At 34.6% G+C, this 20,838-nt stretch overlaps 1 protein-coding gene across 2 annotated transcripts in view; it reads right to left on the bottom strand.

Annotated features, from left to right (window-relative positions):
* The window catches only part of DGKB (diacylglycerol kinase beta), a 601,974-nt gene that overhangs the window by 386,999 nt on the left and 194,137 nt on the right, over positions 1-20,838 (bottom strand). For both annotated transcript variants that reach the window (XM_028525894.2, XM_036010554.1), the window contains one exon: positions 2,772-2,804. In XM_028525894.2, coding sequence (XP_028381695.1) covers positions 2,772-2,804 — 33 coding nt within the window. The remainder of the gene's footprint in view (positions 1-2,771; positions 2,805-20,838) is intronic.

Genomic DNA, 20,838 nt, shown 5'->3' with positions numbered 1-20,838 from the left:
TTGGGCAAGTAATCTACTACCTCTAACTCACCGTTGAACTCATCTATAAAATGAAAGGTTCATATGATGATAAATTGAAAACATGTGAAATACTGGCATAAAATCAGCAGTAAATGCAGTAATTTTTAAAATAAAAAAAAACTGTTGTAGTTTACCATGAAGTTTAAAACAAGTAAGGTGCTGAAAGAGCATACATGCATAATCAACAGACGCAGACAACAGTGTGGTTGATGGCCAGAGGGAAATGGAGTGGGGGGTGGGGAGTGGAGGTGGGTAGAGGGAGGAAAATGAGGACATCTGTAATGGTGTCAACAATAAAAATAAAGCTAAAATAGTATACTATACATTAAAGCAAATGTAAATTTTTAAGGGGTTAAATATGGGTACCCTGAAGGCCCATGAGAAAATCCTTTAACTTGGGCTGCTTACTGGCAAATGGTACTGCCCTTATAAAGTTGTGTGTGTGTGTATGTGCCTGAACTTCATTCCTGCTCCATTCCCTTTGTAAAACCGTACTAACTGATGCCACAGGAAGCCTAAGGTCAAAAGCAAGGAGGCAGCTTTCTTGTCCATGCACATTCATCACTTCTTTCCATATGTTATGTTTAACAACCAACCTGGTAATTTCTGTGTAGTACCCAATCTGTTTATGCCAGTTCCAAGTAGAATTTATCTTGCTTTTGTAACCAGGTAAGTTAATTATTACTCCTGCCATTGGATTATGTATAAAAATGAGTTATTTCTCTACATCACTTGCATGCTTAAGAAAGAGAGACTAATACCAGGCACATGAGTGTGCATGTGTGTGTGTGGGAGGACCAGTCAAGTTGGGTTTGGACACAATTGACTATAAAAGCATGGATAATTAGTAATAAAAATTAAGGGTTTTGAAATACAAATTGCTCCACAGATATCCTTGAGTTTTGGTTATACTTTAAAACAACTGAATGGGTCCTGGCTGGTGTGGCTCAGTGGATTGAGCACTGGCCTGCGAACTGAAGGGTTACGGGTTCAATTTCCAGTCAGGGTGCATGCCTGGGCTGTGTGCCAGGTCCCCATTTGGGGGCTTGCAAGAGGCAACCCATCCAAGTATCTCTGGCATATCATCAATATTTCTCTCCCTCTTTCCCTCCCTTTCCGTCTCTCTAAAAGATCAATTAAAATCTTAAAAAAAAAAAAAACGCTGAAAGGAATTGGAAACAATTGCTTTCATTAGTATACGAATACCCTTAGACCAAATAGGAATGTTTTTGTTTTATTTTAAAACAATTGATAATTGAAATTTATGGGTGAGAAAATGGTGATAAATACCAAAAAACCCCAACTATATGCCATTTCCAAATAGTAGCTATGTCCTCATAGAAAAGGCCTTTATACTGTCAAAAGTAGTGTATATATAATATACATTTACATATTATGAGTATAATGTTTAAGGTATGCATATATCTTTCTGTAAGTTTCCTTATACGCTTTAGCCACATTTTCAGTTAGCCAACAATCAACTGTTCCTGAGGGCAGATCACTGGGGTCTGTCTCTCTCTCTGCCCACATGTCTGTGTGCGTGTATATTCACACACTCATTTATATTGCTATACATGGGCTGAAGGAAAATTCTGGAAAAATACAGTTGAAGTAAACTGGTACAATGATGTCAGGGGATAGCAATAATTTTTTAAGATTTTATTTATTTATTTTCAGAGAGAGGAAAAGGGAGGGAGGAAGAGAGGGAAAGAAACATGGATTGGTTGCCTCTCGTAGACCCCCAACTGGGGACCTGGCCAGCAACCCAAGTGTGTGCCCTGAATGGGAATCACCTTTTTTGTGCAATTATCTTATCCTCTAAATAAATTCATACTTACATGGTTATTCACATATTATTAATAATAATTTTCATAAGAAGCAGATTCAAATTATCACTGTAAGGAAATGATGCCACTTGAGCATAATCCTTTAGAGACAGTAACAATTGAATTTTGTCACAGAATAATGTGGAGGCTTTGCTTCATTAATGCATGGTAAAGCTAATACTTCACTGAAATTAAATGTACAGCCCTCCCTGGGTGGCTCAGTTGGTTAGAGCATCTTCCCAGTGTGCCAAGGGTGTGGGTTCGATCCTCAACTAGGGTACATGCAAGAATTATCCAGAGAATACATAAATAAGTGAAACAGCAAATCAATGTTTCTCACTATCTCTCTCTCAATATTTCAAAAAAAGAAAAATATGACAATGCCTACATTTATTTTCAAGACAAGCCATTTAACCTGTGACTGTATTTGATTAGCATGACCTTCTATATGATGCCATATGCTAAATGATTAATTAATGCTGGTGTACTGTTTTTTTTATAGTGATGGACACTTGAAAAGGAGCAAGACTTTCTCAACACACTATCAGTGAAAGCTATATTTTAATGGCTCAGAGGATCTGTTTTAGGTTTAATGTATTTATATTTTAACTTGACAAGTGGAAATGATGCTATCCTTGTATGCTGGTCTTGGTCAAAACTCTTTGCAAAGTGACTTTTATTTAGCTCTATATGCTTTGTTTCACATGACTTCTTGTTTTTCTAATGTTTGTCACAAATGTAGGTTGGAAATGCTTCAAGTCTATCCCATCATGAAAATCTAAAGATCCCTAAGGACATGAGAAAAAATGAAATATACAAATTAATGTTAATGGTTACTAAGACAACCCAATGTGTTCTTTATAACAACACAAGATGTATAATGATCTATGATTGCAATTGTGAAAACCCTTTTTGCTTACGCACCTCAGGGACTGAACCTCCTGAAGTGGGCAGAGTCTGTTGAAAAAGAGAAGTTCATATTAAAGCTGAAAAAAAAAGGTCAAACTGAAAACAAATATCAGTGAAGGTTCTTATATCACTATTCTCTTGTGAAATAAATGAATAAACATCAAATGCATTTTCCTGTCATAGTTTTTTCCTTACATTCACTCATTGAATAAATATCTTTCCACAAAAATAGGGAATGCTCTAATGCAGAGTTGGCTAGGTTGTGGAACGGCTAATTCAAACTACAGTTCATCCACCCAAAACACACTGAATGACACCTCCAGCCAGCTTCACAAACTCCTCTACAGCAACACTGACATATTACATTTATATTTTGAAATACAAACTCATCTCCAAGTTCCATTATCTTTTGTAAATAATTCTTACTAACTTTTGAAGTCACCTGTTTACCCAGCCCACTTTCCCACTTTTCAATACAACTTTCACTCCTTCCTAACAATACTCAATGTCTGTTTAATGTAGATATAGCTTATGGGGATGATTTTATTTTGTCATTCTCTAAAAATGAAAGAAGTATTAATATTAGTAAAAAACAAAAATATAATTAAATAAGAAGCAAGATTTTACTTGAAAGTAATTTTGTTTTAAATGAGGTTAAATATACTGAAGCTAGATTTCATGAGACTGTATCTTCAATGACCCACCACTCCTCCTTTTCTGAGTCACATTGGAAAGGTAATGCCCCAATCCTGTGTCCTGTGAGACTTCTAACAAATTTGTAAGAATTTTCAATGCTCATAATGCCACATAAAAGTTTCCTAAAGTGGGGCGGAAGGAAGGAAAGGAAGAAAATTGGATAAGTAGCTAGCAATTGTTAGATATTTGTGTGTCATTAAAAAGAAAGGAGAGGGGAATATATTCCAGTGTCCTCCCCAGGACCAAGCTTTGTGAGGAGCACTCTGGGTGGATCCCCAAGATGGGTCTGAGACATCTGAGAACACAGGTCTACCAGAAAGAACTTTGGGAAGACAGCAAGAACGAACAGAGTAAATAGCTACTTCTGAGGTAAATGAGGCCCCACACGGCTTCACAGATGCTCCACATAGAGATGGATTAGAAGGATCCAACACACCCAAAGGTGGAACACAAGGAGAAGGAGTCTAAGATGGCCCCAGAGAAAATGAAGGTGTCCGGGAATACATCTTTGTTTGGAAGATGTTTTTATAAGTAAAAATAAATGGCAGATGCAGATTTTTAGTCAAAAGAAATAATGAAGTCTGTTAAAATAACCTTGATTTTACCATCCCATTTACAGGAGAACCCTGTGGAAATAGTTGTTTCTCAGGTGAATGGACAAAAGATTTGGAAGAACACTCATTGAAAGTTTTCAGATTTCAGTATATTCTTGACTGAATATACTTCAGTCCAAGTCCGTCTACATAACCCTTCAGGCAATGGGTGGTGGGGAAGCTTCTTGTCAGCCTACTATTCTTCATCTTTCTCAGCTTTTGGTTGAAGCTTAGATCTGAATAAACACTTTTAAGACATTAATATGTACTTCCATCTCTATTATAATATATAAATGTTTATTCTTCCTCAAATCCAGAGTTAAGTGACTTATACTATGATTCTTTATGTATCTAATGTCATGGTCCCAGGGATACCCAGAGACTTCCAAGAAACCAAACTGAGACACCCATCAGGCGACCTCTAGAGCATGAGCCACAGATCCCTTCTACCTCAGAAAGAGTTTATGTTAACTACACATTAAGTCTGCACAGAACAAGTCAATGAAAAGCCAAGTAAAAAGATTATAGTTGTCCAAGGTTCAGAATAACAACCAACTGCAATCTTACCTTTAACTGGAACCTGGTCAACAAAAGAAAAGAGTAAGCAAAATATAACCAGAGACATTGAAATTAAGAACAATCTGACAGTAACCAGAGGAGAGGTGGAAGGGGGTAACAGGGGGAAGGCAGGAAGGGTTTTCAGGAACAGCTACAAAGGACACATGGACAAAACCCAGAGAGGTAGAAACAAGGAAGGGGGGTGGGTTTGGCTGGGGTAGGGGGGAGTGATAGGGGGTAAATGCAGACAAGTATAGTTAAACAGCAATAAAATAATTTTTAAAAAATTTCAAATAGATTTTATCCATACTACCTCTACAACAATCCCTCCATAAAACCATCAAAGACATTTTAAAGATAATTGTGGGCATTAGAATATAAACAGGAATCACTATTGCTATTCTACAGTGTGATATTAATATTGTAACAGCATAGAAATTTTTCTTTAATCTCAGAAAATGCCTGGTGGAATATTTGGAGATTTAGTGTCATACTACCTGCAATTTGCCTTTCAAAAGATTCAACTGAATAAAATGCATATTATGTATATATTATTTTAAATATGCATATATAAGCACACATATATTCATATATATAGATATATATGCATATATATATAAACAATTGATGAATATAGTTTAGGGATTTATAGTATTCATGCAACCCAATGCCACAAAAAGCAAAGACTATGCCTTGTTGGATAATAAAAATCCCATTTTAAGGCATCCCCCCCCTCCCAACACACTATAGGATGAAATTGAACCCTAGCAGGCACTCTGTTAGCACTTGTGTAGGGAATTGCAATGTATAGATATTCATGTTAGCAGGCTTCCTCCTTCTCAGAGTAGAGGGCACATGGGTTATCTACTGAGAGCAAACGAGGTTGGTAGAGAGAAAGTGAGATGAAGAAAGTAAGGAAATAGTTGAGAATTTGTCACTACATCTCTGAGGATGGGAAAGCAGTTGACTAAGGATGAAAAACAGGATCAAACAAAACTGAGCCTTCAGCTGGGCTAGAAGTCATAAATATGTAAGACAGAAAGCCACCAGCATTGAGAATTTTTTTCTAGCAACACTCAGACATCTGACAGCACCACTACAAATTCACTCCAAGAATAAGGGTGATGAAACTATATTTGAGCTCACTTACAATTAAGATGTACAGGCAACACGTGTATATTAAATTACCATGCCTAGCATTATCTTATCTCTGAGTCACAATAAGTAAACCGTGATATATGTGTAAATCAAAAAGAAGCAACTTGTTGGAAAACAAATTCAAATATTATATTACTTCATTTTTATTCTCCTATATATAATTTTTAAATATCAGGATGAGAAGTGTAAATGTTTTAGTTTCTTTAAAATTATCATGAGTGTATAATTCTAAATGTAATATATTTTTAATTAGAATTAATACAGGAACTGTATATTTGTATTTAATCATATGTGAGGTGTGACTACAGAGGAATGTGATTGATTTTATTTAATCAGTATCATTTTAATATTAAATAGAATACACAGTACAGATAATTAGTTTAAAGGATGCATTTGCCTTCAGGGCACTTGTTAAGTTCAACCTAATATCAAAGAATTTTTAAAAAACCTATTATTCTAAAGTATTGAGATATCTCTTGTCTTCATATTTCCTAAAATGGAATCATTTTAAATTGACAATTTAATCCAAATTGTCATAGGACAAAGAAAAATCTTTGTTGGAGAGATTATTAAGCTTTGACTTAGTTAAAAATATAATAAGAGAATAGTAGTCACATTAAAAGGGCCATCAGTTATTTCAAGACTAAAGTAAAATTAATAGAATTATATATCATACCTATATAAGAGTGTTCATGTTTTTGAAATATTGCTTTCATGTTTATTGTTTCATTTAATCCTTCCACTAAGCTGGGATACATACTCCATTTCTCAGATTGGGAAACTGAAAATCAGAAACATTAGATAACTAAGCATAAGAAAATAAAGTTAGTAAAAGAATCCAAATACAGGGCTTTTTCTGTCTTAGGCTTTACTTAATTCAAACAACAGGAGGTTCAACAAAAAAAATTGTTTCCTTTTTAGCTATGTCTCTATTTTTTAAGTGATTTGGAAACCAAATAGTTTTAAAATGTGGTTGAACACAACAAAGTATGTAGTAACCTCAATACATATCCGTTCTGCCTGGAGGAACTGGCTTGGAGATCAGTATGGATTAATTGGACAGAGAATAACTTCCAGTGCAGTGTCAAATTAAAGAGGCCAAAGAAAACTATTTTCAATGGCTTATTTTCCTTACACACAATTCAATATCACTGGCATCAAAGAAGTGAGAGACAGGAGGAGCGCAGGTTTGGGAAGAGCACAATTGTCTTCCAAACATGGCGCCCTGCCTCGGCTTCAGAGCTCAAGGTGTTCTTCCCTCACACGTGATAATAAAACGCATCAACAACAACTCTAAGATACAGAAACTAAACATATTTTTAGTTTCCGTGGATGTTATTCTTACATTCCATCTTCATAGTTTGTTTAAGCTTTTCTGACTTTGCAGGTCCACGGGTGAGCATGCTCACACATATGAACACAGTGCAAATTTGAAACACAAGTGAGATCAAAATAATTTTAATACTACTGTTGTCTTCATCAATATCTTTAATCAAAGATAATTTCAACGTGTGACCAGTAGGTCAATCATAAAAAAATATAAACTGGGTTTGTTTTCTTTCCCACTGGCACTTTGACACATCTAATAAAATATAACTAGCAAAAATAAAATAGCTTAGAAGATAGACATCTTAAACAGGGTCCTTTGCTTAACCACTTCTCACCTGAGCCAAATTAAGCTTCTTACATCAACATAAATTTAATGGTAAAAATATTTTTACCAGGATGATTCAACTACCTTTGTAACCACTCACAAAAATATCCTATTCTTACTTCTGTAAATGTAATCATTTATGGGTGTTCGCAGAGCTTTGGTCGGGAGATATGGAAGTGAAGGGAGCGTGAGGCTCCCTCCTGAGCAGCTCCCTCAATACGTGCACCCGTCTGTGACCAAAAAGGAATTTCCTGAATCCGGAAAGTACACCTAGAGAAATGACTATTTGGACACCTAAGGAGCACCAATGTTTTCAGTGAAAATGTTAAAGCTATATTTTTATAAAGATGGCTAAATTATTTCAAACATAGATTTCTACATATAAAAGCAATTGGCAAGAATAACTAAAACTGCCTAATACTGCTGTTATTGTTTTGACTATTGATTAGCTAGTGAAATAAAATCTTAAGAAATATTATCCTTCTTGGTTAGGACTCATAACATCATCAGAAACCAATGTGGTTGAAGAAAGATTCTTTGAGGATTTTTTTAGCTTTGAGCTACAATATGAATGTTTGTATATTTACACATTTCTAAATAATTTCACAAAGAACCTGTACCCTGTGCACCGCACTCTGATATATATTCTATTATTCTCCTTTTTCTTCACTTCTATTCTAATCCACTTTTCTCCATTGTTTTTCTTTCCATTCTTTTTTGAAATGCTGGTTTTGAAATTTAGATCCCTTAAATCCTAAATTCATTTCAACCAATTTTTGGGGACTGCAACATGAACATTAAAAATACGTTTAGAACAAGAGATTTTGGACAAGGCAGATATTGCTTCTGCCAGTTGCATGTTGTGTCACTTCAGATAAATTTCTTAATATCTCTAAGCTTCACTGTCCTCAAATGTACCATGGACATCATAACTACACCTACCTTTAGGATTAAAAGGAGGTCTGGCAAGTTTAAATTCTCAATAAAAGGTACCTTACTAATTTCAGAACCTAAATGATATCCTTAGTTTTCACTGCCTGCTTAGAGCTCAACAAGAATAGATTGCACTTTCTTCGTCTAAAATGACTTTTTATTGTTGATAAGTAGATGGGAACCAACAGACATTTTTAAAAGTGAAGTATCTATGCAAGGGTTGTCACAATAGAGATAAAGAAGGAAAGATGTGTCCTGGCTGGTGTGACTGAGTGGACTGAATGCCAGACTGAGAACCAAAGGGTCACCTGTTTGATTCCCAGTCAGGGCACACACCTGGGTTATGGACCGGGTCCCCAGAAGGGGGCATGGGAGAGGCAACCACACATTGATCCTTTTCTCCCTCTCTTTCTCCCTCCCTTCCCCTCTCTTTAAAAATAAATAAATAAAATCTTTTTTTAAAAAAGAAGGAAAGATGCAAGACAGGAGAGAAGAGACCAAAGAGAGAAAAAAAAAACAATGGAGAAAAGGGGGAGGGGAGGCTTAGAAGAAGAGAAGAAAAAGAAAACCCTCCCTACTCAGGATCTCTTCAATCCTGAGTACTGTCTTTTCCAAAACCTCAGCAAAGAAAACAACGAAGTTGAGCAAAAAAGGGATGGAGCTGATGTTTAGATCACTGCTTAAGTTTTTTTTGTTTAATGTACATTGTATAATTCTTAAACATCAGATTCATCCATCTTTAAAGCACATTTCAAAATGAAATGTACATGGCTTGTTATTTTCTCAAATTATCCTTTAGCACTCTTACTTTACATATAATTAATAGATGTCTACTTATGATTATGTATACGCACATATGAGTATGTGAATGTTTGGGACAGAGGTTTGAGTACCGTGGGTGGTTTGAAATAAAAAAAAAACACTCTGGAAAAAGAACCTAATATAACAAATCAAGAGCACTTGCTGTTAGGGCTACACTTGCCCTCAACAAATACATGAACCCACTCTAGCAACATATCATTTTACTGTATGTGCACTGCTGCTTTCCGAAAGACAGAAAAACCACTGTAGGGAATGAAAGAAGATTGATACAATATTTAAATCTTTAGGCTGTTAGGTTTTCATTTTCTTCAATCTTGGAAAATACCTTAAATTAAAGAACAAATACGTTATGATGAAATTTGTTCTCATCCTGTGCCCCTCTCAGTATCCACTGATCTCACACCAAAGCACTTCCTAACCAGGTTAAAGTCAAATTCTGCACTCACATTAGGCTAAGATTCAATTGACTTAAAATTTTATACTAACTGCCAGTCAACCTTATCATGAACTTTCATTATGTGCATGTAATTAATTGGGTCCAACGAACAATAACAGGACTGTGTTATAGACTCTTTTCCCCCGACCATATAATTAGAATATAATTACCCACAGGATATCAGAATGATGCAAAACCTTTCCACTAAATGCGCCCTCATTAGGAAACAAGTCTCAATGTACATTTATTCAATCAGTGTGAATTAATTAAAATGTTACTGAAATAAAAGAGGGCAGCAATAAAAAGTATCTGACATCTATTAAGAGACTATCACTTTAGAATAGCATACACAGTTTATATTTAAACCCAGTGGGCTCAAGTAGGAACTTTATCATGTAATGTTATGCACGCACAGCAGACTTTAAAAATCTGAGTAAATGAAACATCATGTGTCACTGTGTTTGAAAGGAACATAGTACACAATGAGCGCACCATCTGAAGAATCCACACAGGATTTTAGAGGCCCCATTATTTCCTGATGAATCCAAAGGGGTGTTATCATCACACAGTGGTGGGCAGAATTCATTTTTAACTCAAAGTACCCAGGGAATTAGTTGTTCATTTCACCCCTTGCTATTACAAAGTTGACATATGTATTCTGATGTGGGTCAGGAGATAATGGTCTGAATAGCCTAGACTTACGAAAGCACTAATTATTATTTTTTTTAAGTAAAGAAAATAGCCTCGATTATTTAAGGTAGCTCAAGTTATTTCGACAGCACATTTTCTTTGAGCAGGACATTCATGCGTACCTAATAATATGTTCTTTAAAAGAGGATGCACAATATGCCACACACTCCAACTATATAAAACATGGAGAAAATAGTAAATGCATAAAGAAACTGATGGACATCTGATGCATACCCCAGAAGATGCGAATTCATGCAAAAACACTCTTTCTAAAAGCTATTTATATTGGTTTGTCTAGTACCTGGCATACTGTTACATACAATAAAAGTTTACTGAAAAAATAAATAACCCTATACATTAATAAATAAATAAATAAATAAATAAATATTTATATTTAATAAATAAATAATAAATTAAATAAATAAATAACCCTAATACAAAGGAATATTCATCATTTTTAAGAATATCATAAATAGCAAAAATTTTAAAAGCTCTATGTATGTTTCAAGTAAGATACTTTGAATTTTCAAGCTTTACATATTATCAGATAATTCCTGACATTTTTAGCTTTATTAATAGCTTTTATAAAACTTATTTCTGGTCATCACAAATAGACATGTACCACTTTATAAGGGAGATTTCAAATGAGCACTAAGATAAATGAGGCCGTCTACAAACTTGAGGTTTTCACATGCTCTTTAGGAGCAAATCATAACCAATTTTTAAACTGTTGCTCCTTTTAAAAAAATAAATTTTATGTTGACAATATATGTTATATGTTTAGCAAGTGTTTATATGTTTTCCATGTTTGCTATATTTACAAAATGGCATGATGTTTCACTCTGATATCATTCTGGTCTTGATTTAGACCCAAAGCTGAAAGAAATAGTAGACTCATTCTTGCTCCATGAGAAGGGAGGTTATGTCACACAGGTTCGCTTAGTTTTTAGCAGAAAAATTTCTATAGAATGTTGTACAAAGACACGCAGCTACAGTTGCTAATTGAAAATGCTATGATTTGAGTCACTAACTAAAATACCATATAAACTGAGGGTAATCAGCACAAAAAGAATGATAAAATCCTACTAATAGAATATAAACAACTTTCAAGTTCCATTTAGTATTAAACACCAATTTTTAACTTCCTGAACACTAAGAGTGAACATTTATGATATTTTTTACATGAACTGCTGCATTGTTTAAGCTATATATTTTTTAAAAAGTATATTGTATATATAATTTAATATCTGGGAAAAATGTCTTGATTCTACTCAGAATTCTGAAATATTCTCTCTAAGCTCTCTACTACTTTATCTGAAATATTAGGCATTTCACAGTACCATCTATTGGATATTTTATATAACTACAACAATGTTACAATCACTAGTTTTCCAAAACTTAGTAATAAATATAAAATACTTCTAGTGCCACTCCAGAAACTAAGCACAATAATAATTTGACATCCACTAATGTTACCTCCTCATCATCTACTTTACACTGATTTTTATTAGCTTACAACAATTAAATTTAATTCCATGGGCTATCAATGGTTTTAAAAAATAAACTTCTGTCACTTATTTATTGTAATCTTTATCTGATGTTTGTTACTCTTTGATGCATTTCTTCTCAACACAGGAAAAAGTGACAACTGATAGAATGAGTAAGAGTTGACTGAATGTCATTTATTAATACCGTAAATACTTGCTGAGCATCTAGTATGTGTCAAACTGAAATAGACAATAGAGATAAAGAGATTAAATCCTTTTAGTGTGAGCATTAGGAATGATGATGGTGCTATTCAGTGAGCATAGGGGAGAGTTTCACAAGAATCAACTTAAGTTCAAGTCCTCACACGTAGACTTTGAGGCTTCTGTGGAATATTTAAGGGGGAATTTATAACATGAAGCTGAATATTTGGATTTAAAGGGGTAAAGGACAACACACTTGCACAGACATATTCAAAAGTAGTAGTTTCAGTCATGAAATTGTATGAGAACCCATACAGAGAGCGTAATAACCTAAGAATATAATTTAAAATGGAAGCGTACCTATATATCAAAATAAAAGGAGGACGACGAATTTAGCAGTATCAATAAAGTGTGGCTTAGAGGTGGTAGGAGTGTGCTAGACCAATGTTACATATTAATTTTTTTAATCCATACCCAAGGACATGCTTATTGATATGAGGGGGAAGAGTGGGGGAGAGAGGACAGACAGACATCAAACTGAGAGAGTAACATTGAGCAGTTGCTACCCATAGGTGCCCAAATGGAAATCAAACCCACAATCTAGATATATGCCCTGACAGGGAATTGAACTCTCAACCTTTTGGTGTATATATTATGATGTTCCAACCAGCTGAGCCAACTGTCCAGGGCAATGAGTCTTCAAGTTTATGAAAACGGAGCATTTCAAATACACTCAAATGCTGGAGGGGATTCAAACATGATCCTTCTTGCAAAGAGAATCTAGTAATCCTGTTGGTGGCCCAAAGCTGACCCCTGTTTCCTGGCCAGAACACCTATCCCCATCTGCTCTCAGTGCTGACTGCTGAGACCTTCCAACTGCCCCATTTTCTGAAGAATTACTCTTTGCTCACAGGAGCAGGGCCTCCTGAGAGCATCTCCTACCTGGAGAAGACCACAGCTAATGAATGATTGATGTGGGTTAGAAAAAGCCACCCATTTTGCCTTAAGTCAAGATATGGGTTAGGAAAGCCAGCCCATTTGCATTGAAGAACAACCTTATGATATGATTGTTTCCCAGCGTATCTAAGATTCAAAGCAAAGCTTAAATTCTCCCTATGAAAATTCATTGCTCAAAATATGGCCTTCCCTCTCCTGTTTCTTCCCTCCCTTAAAGATTTCTTTTATAAATGATATGCAGCCAAATCATTGGTTCATGCTCTGCTCCTTGGGAATCCAACCAGAAAGTACCACTAGATTTAAGATCAGTGGCAACAGCAGTTTCACACTATGAAACAGTCAGAAATTTGAATTATGCGGGTTGAGGAGGAAGGAGGAGGGGAATCTGACACAGTGTGGGTATCTCACACCTGCATATGTCCATGGCTACATTAAAAGAGGGGCAAAGGTCACGTCCATGTACAAATATAGAAAGTAACATTGCACAGGAGAAAGAACAGCTCTTTCTCTGGTGTGGGTTCTAGGACAGACACACAACTAAGGATAAAAAAATGAGAAGTTCAAGTACTGGGCTCAAATCACAGCGCTTTCAAGTGCTACCTAACAGATGCATGTTAGATTATACCTTGTTTGAATTTCTCCTTTGTAAATTAGCATATCAATAGAATGTCATTATGGGTTGTGACAAATGTCACAAAATGACAAAAATGAGTTGGAAGAGAGGCAGAAAATGCTAGAAGGAATTGGTGGAATGTAGGTATTAGATGACTCAAGGATGTTGGAGAAATGGAAACCAAATGAAAATGTCTGAAACTGTTTGTGGTTGGAACAACACAGGAGTAAGAAAATGAGCATCTGAACACAGGTGGTGTGCTGCATGCTGCCAGGACTTGGATGTCCTTGTACAAATGACTTCATCAAAGCTCCCATGAGTATCAGCAGCAGACTGTAAAACGATAGATTCTCCCCTCACATTGGATAGCAAGGAGTGGGCATGGCGGTCTCAACAGAACTAAACTATTCTTATTCCACAAAAACAGGGCACACAGATTGAACTAAGGAACCAAGAAGTGAGTCAAAACTCATTGCATACATGCATAAAAGTGATATACAAGCAGACCTCATTTTATTGTGCTTCTCTTAATTGAGCTTTACAGGTGCTATGTGTTTTACAAATGGAAGCCAATACCCTCCAACAGAAAAAAGACTATGTCTTGCTTATTTGCTTTATTACAGTAATAGGGAACCCAAACCACAATATCCCCAAGGTATGCCTGTGACTCGCTTTATTGTGGTGGTCTGGAGCCAAACCCACTATATGTCTGAGGTATGACTGTATAAACCAAAATTTATGTGTGAATCAGTTTGCTTTGATTTCAAGTAAAGGCTGAGAATAGACAAGTTTTAGCTACTAATAAAACAGAGGAAGGCACATGTATAAACACTTTACAACCACTACCACTCTCACTTCATCGGGAGTCATTGAAACCACAGGTTACCCCTGCAAGGTAACATTGATCCTTAAATGTCTAATGATGGTAAAGGGATTCTGATTTTTATTGCACTCAAAGTTTAACATTTAGAAGATGGAAACGATCATTTATTTCCACTGTAATCAAATTAGACCTGGATATTTTGCCTGCCCTAACCCAAATCTTCCTACAGAGAGCGTACATTGAAACACAAACACAGAGTTCACGTATTTGGGAGCTCCCATGCCACAGTCTGCAGCAAATTAATCTAACCAATGTTTAATGGGAAGCATCCGTTTTGCACATTCTTGCCAACACTTGAGTATTAGCATTTTAAAAATATTTGCCAAAAAGGAATTGAAAAGTGTATCTCATTGTTTTAATCTGCTTTGTTGATTATTTACAAGGTTGAACTTTTTAAATATTTAATAAATTATTTCCATTAATTTGACTAGATGGGTTTTTGTTATAATGCCATTTTACCTTGATTGTGAGTTTTAATATTTATCATTTTTAAATAAATTTTTAATTGTTCTAGTTAGTCAACATTTTCTTTTTTCTTTTTAGGAAAAGGTAAAAGGGCATTCTACAAAGCAAAAATTAAACCTTGAATCCATGGATGATTTGTTTTGCACTGAGTGTAAAGTAGAATTTATCTTAATTTAGTTTTCCATACGATTATACAGTAACCTCAACACTTCTGATCCCCACCATCCCTTGCCAGTTCTGATGTGCAACCTACATTATATACGTTATTACATATAGTTCTATGTTTTAGACTTTCTACCAGTTCTTTATATCTTCTAGAGACACTATTAACATTATTTTGATCACTGTAACTTGTGCTTAGCATACACAATAAACATATGCTTAAGATTTGTTAAAATAAGTCTTATTACTCTTCTGTCCAGAATACATAAAGTGTTTGTGTAACATTTATTCTTCCCAGCAAACTTTGGAATCATTTGGTCAAGCAAAAAACATTTCATGAAAATTACCATGAGTGAATTTGAAAAATATAGAGTCTTTTTAGCTAAATTTTATTTCTTCCATATAATTAGACTTCATACTTTAGTGTTAATTATTTTTTAGGTTTAGGGACAGCATGATCTTTTTCCACTTTGTTGAAATTCTTCTTTTGACTGTAGATTTTCTTAATCCTTTCTTGAACATTACTGATTCTATTGTCCTAAATGTTGATTTTTTTCCCCATGCAGATACTGAGATACTTTAGTTTTCCATAGGCATTACTTTTTCTCGTCATCTTTTCTAAACCTTCTAGTTTAAGTCAGTATACTGTAAAGTAGATGTATTCTTGACCATGTAAAGCAATTGCTATTAACATTTTCTTCTACACCATGCAATAAATCTTCATACATAACATCCACCTAACTTTAAACCACTATGCTTGTTTGTTTGGTTTTTTTTGGCAAAATTATCTGTACTACTATTTTATTTTGGCAAACAGGTAGACTTATTTACACTAATATGCACTTTGGCCATAAGCCATTAGTCTGCATTGACCATTGTAACAAATACCAGCATCATTGGAAATACTACTGTACTGAGTACAGCATTACCGTTGAGGTGTAGTCGCCAGCCAACGCAATTTTATATGGAAGAATTTAATCTCAGATATCATTAACAGCAGTAACAATAAAAAGTGTTTTCTGTAAGTAAATGGTTTGTTTTTATGCTGTGATTATTGTCAAGCCTATATTTCCCTCTTTTTCCTGAGGCTACGAAAAAACTCAGGGACAAATTTGCATACTACCTCTACTGTGCAAAGTTTTTATATTGTTGTGACATGAATTTCTAAGTCCAACAATGTTGGCACAAAGCGATTATATTTTACATTACTGCTGACTATATAGTTATATAAGTGGCCTTGACTATAATTGTTAATAAGCCATAGAATAACTTAATTCATTAAAACAAAAAACATATTCTCTTTTGAATGAAACAAATACATAATATTCTGTTTTCTTTGAATCTATGTCATAGATTTTAAATTTTTGAATAGTTTATTCTGTCTATAGAATAATGCTCATTTTTGACTATACATTTTAGATTTTCATGATTTTAAACTAATTGAACTTCCCATTACATCATATCAGATCTGTTTTTGATATTCTATAACCCCAGACTAAGCCAACAAGATACAAGTTTTTTCCATAAAAAATTATAACTTGCTCTAGACACAGCTATATTTCAGGCATAAATTATCATAGAAACTGTTAACAGTACTTTTTGCTGCCCTATTATAAAATAAACTAACATTAATATTTTAGAGTTCTAAAAAATAGAACTCTACCATATGTATTTAGGTAGAAACAAACATAATTAGCCATAATACATAAAAGTTTTTCTAGATTAGGCTCTGTTTATAAGTACATATATTCCACATAATAGAGCCTACCTGGGTTAACATATAGACGGTTTATTTAGAAGGCAATAAAATTAGTGTACCTAAAACAATGTAACCAATAAATGGCTCACCTTACAAGGGAAGGATAGAACCATGGCTTAGCAATGATGGGTCCTTTTCCCATGTTATATGCTGGGCCCCTTTAAAGTGTATGCACATGAAGAAGTGTCCAACCAAAATAAGTATGCTCAGGTTTTATATACCTGAAGGCTCTCTGGTGCTTAACGTGTTTCATCTTAGAATTTAAATCAGAAAACCATTAGGGAAAAAAAGGAACATGCAAAATTTATTTCTATACATTTTAGAAAATACGAAAATTCAAAGCAGCTGTCCATTGTGAACAATATCATAAAATTGAGTCTGAGATTTCAAAATATGAAAAAAGGAGATTCCTTTTTGCCTATCATTACTATGATGACAATTATGAATTGATCTATAATGAATATTAATTAAATGAATATTAAGAAATGACATTGATGAAACATTTATTGAGCACTGCCCATGTGCTTTGTCCCACTCTTTAGACAAAAAAAAAGAACATTGGAAAGGCACAAATCCATGGTACATTACATAAAGAATTTTGAGATAATTGATGACTTCAGTAACTGGTTAAGGGTTAAAGAGGTAAATGGAAAAGAAGGGGGAAGCAGCTGAAGCGGTGATAATAAAAACTAAAGCTCAGCGCAGCAAGTCACATCCTATCCAATTGTGCACACCTTTCCACCAGACTCTGAAGCACTAAACTAGTATAAGAAATTAGGTTACAGAGAATTCAAAATTCAAATTCCAGAATCACAGAGAACACAAATATACTCCTCCTTCCTTTAGTTGGATGATGTTTTGTTTTGCGGTAGTCATTTGTTACTATTTAAAGATAATTGACAAAACAGAAAGAGCCCATAATACTTGGTCTGCGAGGTAGAAACACAGTAAACTTCCAGACCCCAGTAGAGCTGTTGACATTGCTGAGTTGTCATGACTTGGATAAATGTGTGTTCCAAGGAACGTTTTTTTTTTTTTTAATAATTCACAGGACTTTTTTTTATTATATTTTAATCATTGTTCAAATACAGTTTTCTCCTTTTTAATCCCAATCCATTCCCCCCTCCCACAGGAACGGTTTAATATACTCTTGCTATTTAAGTCTTAGTCACCACATCTACAATGCATACTTTAGTAGAATTCTTCTCATTGTGGACATGCAAGCAAGACCAGAAGAAGGGAATTTAATATAGCCATATGGTTCTGAAGGCTTTACACACAGAGATAAAGAGATCGCTGCTTCAGCAACACCATGATGTAGACAAGTTGAGAGTCACAAGAGATAAGACAGGTACCATTTGAATTAAATCAAAAGAATGTGTTCAAAATTGCTCCTTTCCAAATAGATTTGTTTTTCTCTGCCTGAGCTGATAAGCCCTGTTACTTATCTTCTTGGCATTCATAAAGGTTCATTTTAAGTAACATAGGATATTGTAACAAGAGAACGTATTCCAGGGAGCGCACCCCACATCAGTCCACAGGGCAGAATGGACATGTTCTTTGTTTTATGTCATATCACTTCCTGTCAATGAATATCACTTTTGCTGTGTATGTTAATATTATATATGTTTGAAAGTGGGAAAAATAATTACCTAAAAGCTAATTTTTAAATGTTTAACTAATTAATAGTTAATTCTAAACTAATTTTTGGTTCTAGAAAACAGTCCAATCACTATGTTTCTGATTTGAAAGTGTACTTACAGCACTGAAAGAACTAAACTGTGACATCTGATTCATCTGTAGAACAAAATAACACAGTACAGAAAAATGATGCTTTGTAATGCTGATTAGAGAGTAACCAGGAGTAGCCACTCTTCATAAAGACGTTCACAAAGATGTTACTTATAATAAAAAATAAATGTTCTAGATATTTCTACTGTTTGAACTAAATTATGATATTTTCACGAGATATTATGCAGCCACTTATAGTGATGTTCCATACTATATGGAAATAAACATTTAATGATATTAGCTTAAGTATAAAACTAGGAAGTCATATGATATACTAAATTTAGTTACAAAAACATTTATAAAGTACACCTAAAAATGAAGAGGAAATTTTTAATAGTGATTCTATTAATACACCAATAATCGTTCTTATATAACTGATTACAAATTTCTATTTTTTCTGTTATTTGATATTATTTTTATAAATTTTGTTAAATACAGTTATTTTATAAGATTAAAATTCACTTCTTGATTTCCAACATCACACCTAAAATAAGAGTGATATTAGATGATATCAACTGAGCACTTAGTATTTACTAGGTATACTTCTAAACAATATTCATATATTAATTTATCTAATTCCATCTTATGAATGGAATACAGGAGTATAAATTATTAATGATTTGCCTCATGTCACAAAGTTAGTGAAAAAAACAGGATCTAATACAGACAGTATACTGCCAAACTGTAACCTAATGCTGTTGAACCAATTTATTCTCCCTCATGTGTGAAAAATCCAGTTGCTTTACAGCTTCTCCAAAGCTTAGGATTTTTAATTGTCATAATCATTATGATAGGTGTGTAGTGTTATTTATTGATAGTTTAATATGCCTTTTCCAGATGGTAATATGTTTACCACTGATGTGTATATGGATATATACAAGGTCTGTCTGGAAAAATCCAACCATTATTAATATAATGAGAATGGTGTGTGTGTCACCATAGTAGCCTGGCAGCCAAGGAGAGTGGACTGGAATGTGCATGTGTGAACAATGATGACTGTACTGTACTAGTCAGTGGGGGCAGTAGACACCTTTGAGTGAGCATATGTAATGTGTGGCTGTCACATTCAAAATGACTGAGCAAGTAGATCAATGAATCTGCATCAGATTTTGCATTAAGCTTGAACATTCCACTGTGGAGGCTATTCAGATGATTCAGAAGATTGATTCAGAAGATGGGCAACTGCAGACTGGCAGCTTCATCTCAACAACACACCCGTTCATGTATCATGTCTCATGTAGAGGTTTTTGATGAAACATCAAATCACCCAGGAGACTCAGTCCACCTACAACCCAGATTTGGCACCCTGCAACTTCTGGCTTTTCCCAAAACTGAAGTCATCTTTGAAGGTGAAGAGTTTTCAGACCATTGATGTGCTTCAGGAAAATACATCAGGGCAACTGATGGTGATTGGGAAAACTGTCTAGTGCCTACTTTGAAGGGGACCAAGGCGTCATGGCCCTTTGTACAATGTTTCTTGTGTCTTGTATCTTCTTCAATAAATGTCTCTATTTTTCATACTATATGACTGGATACATTGTGGACAGACCTCATATTTTCAAATGCCTAAGTCATTTGCCCATTTGAATTGGATTGCTGATTGCTTATTATTATTGATTTATATAAATTATTTTTACATTCTGGACACAAGTCATTGGTAACCATTCTGTAATGATTTGAAGGAAACAAATTGCCCACAGATCCACAGTTCACGTTAGAAGCTTAAGTTTCTAGTATTCTATCCTTTTTGGTTTCCACTATCCTATGCTTATTTCTCATCAATTATCTTCCATATCTCACCTCATTAGAAAACTTTTCAGTGGACTCTCTGGAATTTTTGCTTAAAATAAACAAATTATTGTCTTTTTTAAGTCAGCCACTTTCCCTATAACACTTCTGAAAAAAGGTGGCTCATTGTCTCAACCATTATTGGTCCTGCAGTTTTTATGAGACTCTTGGCCTTCCATCAAAATCAACATTTCTCCAGCCCCACAGCAGAACCTCTTATCATTTGAGATTCATGAAATTTAATTGTTCTCCTAGCTACCCTTATCCATTAGTGTCATATAGCAAGCAATGCATCAAGACCCTATGATTATCCTGGGTTGTTTTAAGGAGAATGTACAATCAACTATCCTGAGTCCCTTGCCGTCTAGCATGTAGTCTCTACACACAGTTGAGTGACCCCGATACACAGCTGTGCACTGAACTCGAGCATCCTCTG

Source organism: Phyllostomus discolor, chromosome 10 (assembly GCF_004126475.2).
Source record: "Phyllostomus discolor isolate MPI-MPIP mPhyDis1 chromosome 10, mPhyDis1.pri.v3, whole genome shotgun sequence".
Classification (NCBI taxonomy): Eukaryota; Metazoa; Chordata; class Mammalia; order Chiroptera; family Phyllostomidae; genus Phyllostomus; species Phyllostomus discolor.
The sequence above is the reverse complement of the archived record's forward strand: the minus strand, read 5'-3'. Positions and strand labels throughout refer to the sequence as shown.